The 3,293-nt window shown below is 53.0% G+C and overlaps 1 protein-coding gene across 1 annotated transcript in view; it reads right to left on the bottom strand.

Annotated features, from left to right (window-relative positions):
- Positions 1-1,322, bottom strand: part of UBC (ubiquitin C) — a 28,720-nt gene extending 27,398 nt beyond the window's left edge. Inside the window, exons 1-2 of the mRNA XM_012663401.1 lie at positions 1,064-1,322; positions 1-236 (exon numbers count right to left, since the gene is read on the bottom strand). Of these exons, the coding sequence (XP_012518855.1) occupies positions 1-233 (233 nt within the window). The 5' untranslated portion in view covers positions 234-236; positions 1,064-1,322. The remainder of the gene's footprint in view (positions 237-1,063) is intronic.
- Positions 1,323-3,293: the final 1,971 nt, after the last annotated feature.

Here is a 3,293-nt window from a genome sequence, read left to right as displayed (position 1 = left end):
TGCATGCCACCTCTGAGACGGAGCACCAGGTGCAGGGTGGACTCCTTCTGGATGTTGTAGTCAGACAGGGTGCGCCCATCTTCCAGCTGCTTCCCAGCAAAGATCAGCCTCTGCTGATCGGGAGGGATGCCCTCCTTGTCTTGGATCTTTGCCTTGACATTCTCGATGGTGTCGCTGGGCTCGACCTCGAGGGTGATGGTCTTGCCCGTCAGGGTCTTCACAAAGATCTGCATTGTCTGTTGCAACAGAAAAAAGAACCACCAAGAGAATTTAGCAGACAATTCACTAACATTCCTAACATTGACAGTTAAATGTCATTTTACATTGACCCAAATATTCAAAGTAAAAAACTTGCCTAAGAAATTTCACCCAACACGCAGGTCAGACCCGACTACTTGAGGGGCAAAGCTCAGAAACCTGACTAAAGTACACTCAGGGGCCCCACTTACCCTATCCCCGCCTCACCGGCTGTCCGGCCCCTGTCAACTGAGGTCTACTCCAGGCCCAACCCTGTGTCCTGCGACTGAGAAAAACCTCCCACGAGCAAACCGGCAGGTGGCCCCACCCTGCATTATGAGCCCACATAGGAGGTGATGTCACGTGACTGACGTGGCGAGCTGCGGCGCCCCCCCCCCCCGTCCCCGAGCAGCACCGCCATCGTTGCCGCCCCATCGACAAAAAAGGAACCGAGTTTTTCAGTCAAGCGGCAGAAACGAACGCTTCACGTCAGAGTCCCCAACAGTCCCCGACCCCTGTCCAACAAAACTCCGCCACCTCCCGCCCTCGTTAAGGCCTCGCGGCCCTTCCGTGATTTTCTCCCACCCCCATCTCCCCATCCCCCCATCCCAGTCGCTCCAAGCGCTCAGGCCTCTTCGTAGCCCGGCTTCCTCCAAGTCGGGCTCGGAAACAGCTGCCATTTTGCTGCCTCCCTCCCCCTCAGGGCCACCCTGCTCGCGGTCCGGCCGACTGTGAGCCCCGGCGGGCGGACGAGCAGCCCCGCGCCCGCCCCGCTCGCGGCCGGACAGCCGCTGAGCCCCAGGCCGGCCGGCAACGCTCCGCTCACCGAAGGGCGACGGCAGCGGCTCACACGGCAGAACAGCAGCTCCACTCCCGGCCTAGACGGAACTCGCTGCGCCACACCCGGCGCTTCCTTATATAGGTCATCGGCGACCGACGCCCCGCACAGATCCCTCCGCAGAAACGCCGAGAACGGACTACTTTTTTCCTCACCTTCCTGTCTCTCTAAAGAAAATTAATGCCAGGAGTCATCCAGTTGCCCTCCTAACATGTTCTCCTGCTGAGACTGGGGGTCGGGGGCTGAATCTGATGGGGACTGGGCCGCCGCCCCGAGAGGCCTGGCGGAGGGATCAGCGCGCTCGGTGCGCGCAGCGACTCCTGACGTGGCCGGCGCTTGCCCTGGGGGAGGGGAGCCGCCTGCGGGGAGGCGGGAAAACCCGGTGCGGATCATGCGGCGCCCGGAGCGGGCTGGCGGCTCGCGTGCCTCAGCCCCGGCCCTGGCGCCCCGGCCGCTCGGCCCCAACGGTCCCCGCCAGACGCGAGACCCGCCCTTGGCGGATGAGGGGCTCGGACCGAGCGCCGCCCGCGGGGTCTTGGTCCCGCACCCTCGCGCGCTCCCAGCGTGGCCCAGCCCTCGGGACTGACAGGGCTTTATTAGGGTCACGCTGAAGATAATGACGGTGTTTTTGTTTCGCCAGGTTCCCGTCCCGCCGCCCCCGGCCCGTGACGGGGGCTCCCCGGGACCCCAGGCCCCTGCTCGGGACGGCCCAGCCCATCCCCCGCCGAGCGGGCACCGGGACAGGGGCCGTGACTCGGCAGATCCGATCTGGGCGCCGGACGCAGGCCGAGGCCTCGGGCCCTGGGGACAAGCCCGTGGTCCCCAAACTAATGACGAAAGATAACTTTCCCGCGGGGAAACGACTCTGGTGTGTTCAGGTGGAATTTGAGACAGAAAGGTGGGAAACCATACATTTTAAAATTGCTGCAGCTGCAACCTGAAGGCTGCCCAAACTAGATTTTTCTAGGCTGTTCTCCAGCCTTCCTGGGTATTCCGGACGGCTTTGGGGGTGACGAGGTCCCACCAGGTGTCTGTCAACAAGGAGGCATTGAAATTTCAGTTGTGTTCATGTTTAATATACTCAGAAATTGAACCCACTGAGGCCTGAGATTTTAAAAGACACGAATGTCAGCCCTGTGTATTTCTGCGGGGAAAAAATCTAAATATGTCAAATATGAAATGTAATTGTACAGGCAAATTCCATTTTGATAAAAGAGAGAGGAGAAAAAGCCTCACCAGCCAGATTTTTTATTTTTACCACAACCTATTTTGTGATCCGTGTGTGTCATTTCGTCAGCATATTTTTTAAGTGTTTTAAAATATAGGAACGTGGTGAAATTTTAAAGCAGGTTTTAAAAAGTTTACAGTGAAATGTCTCCCTCATGCCCTCAATTTTCCAGCCAACGTTCCTTCTGGACTCTTCTAGAACAACTCTGTTTCTACAAATGTGGGGGTGGAGATTATTTTGATTTCTATCCTTAAAGCCTTAAAAAAAAAAGGGGGAGGGCTACTGAAAAATGTGCCATTAGGAAAAGGCTACATTCTTTTAAATTATGAACATTATATTATTTAAACATTGCACTTAAAATATGAATCAAACCTACATATTTTCTAATGTAACGTATTTTTGTATCTATTTATGAAAATACAAGGTCTGAGCCTTTTTCAAAATAGACTTTAACCTCTGTAATTTTTTAACATTTTCCAAAGAGAATGAAGTCATGTGTTAACTGGGAAATGAATAATAAAAGACACAAATTGAATCTAAGCCCTGTATATTTCTGGGGAAAAAAATTTAAAGTCAAATATGAAATGTATTTCTACAGGCAAATTCCATTTTGATAAAAGAGGAGGAAAAAAGGCTCACCAGCCAATTTGTTTATTTTTACCCCAACCTAATTATATAAAATGTCATTTTCCAGGATTAGCAGGAGACCCCAGTGATTTCCAAAACAGATTTCTGCAAAGGTTATTTGTACATTTCAGGAAGGAGTTTTTGAAGGAACAAAAAGCCAAGGTTCTTTCTAAGGTGACCAGGCCTGGCTTCGAACCACACCCTGTTTTTGACTGCTGCTTTGCTGCAAGCCTTGTGATTCATGTTGTTTAAAGGCTGAGTCACCAGCTTTGTGACATGACTTTTTTCAAAGTCTAAAAGGTACAGAGAAAAACAGCCCTGATTACAGGGGCAGGGGAGGGAGGAGAGGAGGAGGAAGGAGGA

The sequence above is a fragment of the Propithecus coquereli genome, unplaced genomic scaffold (assembly GCF_000956105.1).
Source record: "Propithecus coquereli isolate 6110/MARCELLA unplaced genomic scaffold, Pcoq_1.0 Scaffold81, whole genome shotgun sequence".
Lineage (NCBI taxonomy): Eukaryota > Metazoa > Chordata > Mammalia > Primates > Indriidae > Propithecus > Propithecus coquereli.
Note: the sequence above shows the minus strand (reverse complement) of the source record. Positions and strands in the feature narration are given on the sequence as shown.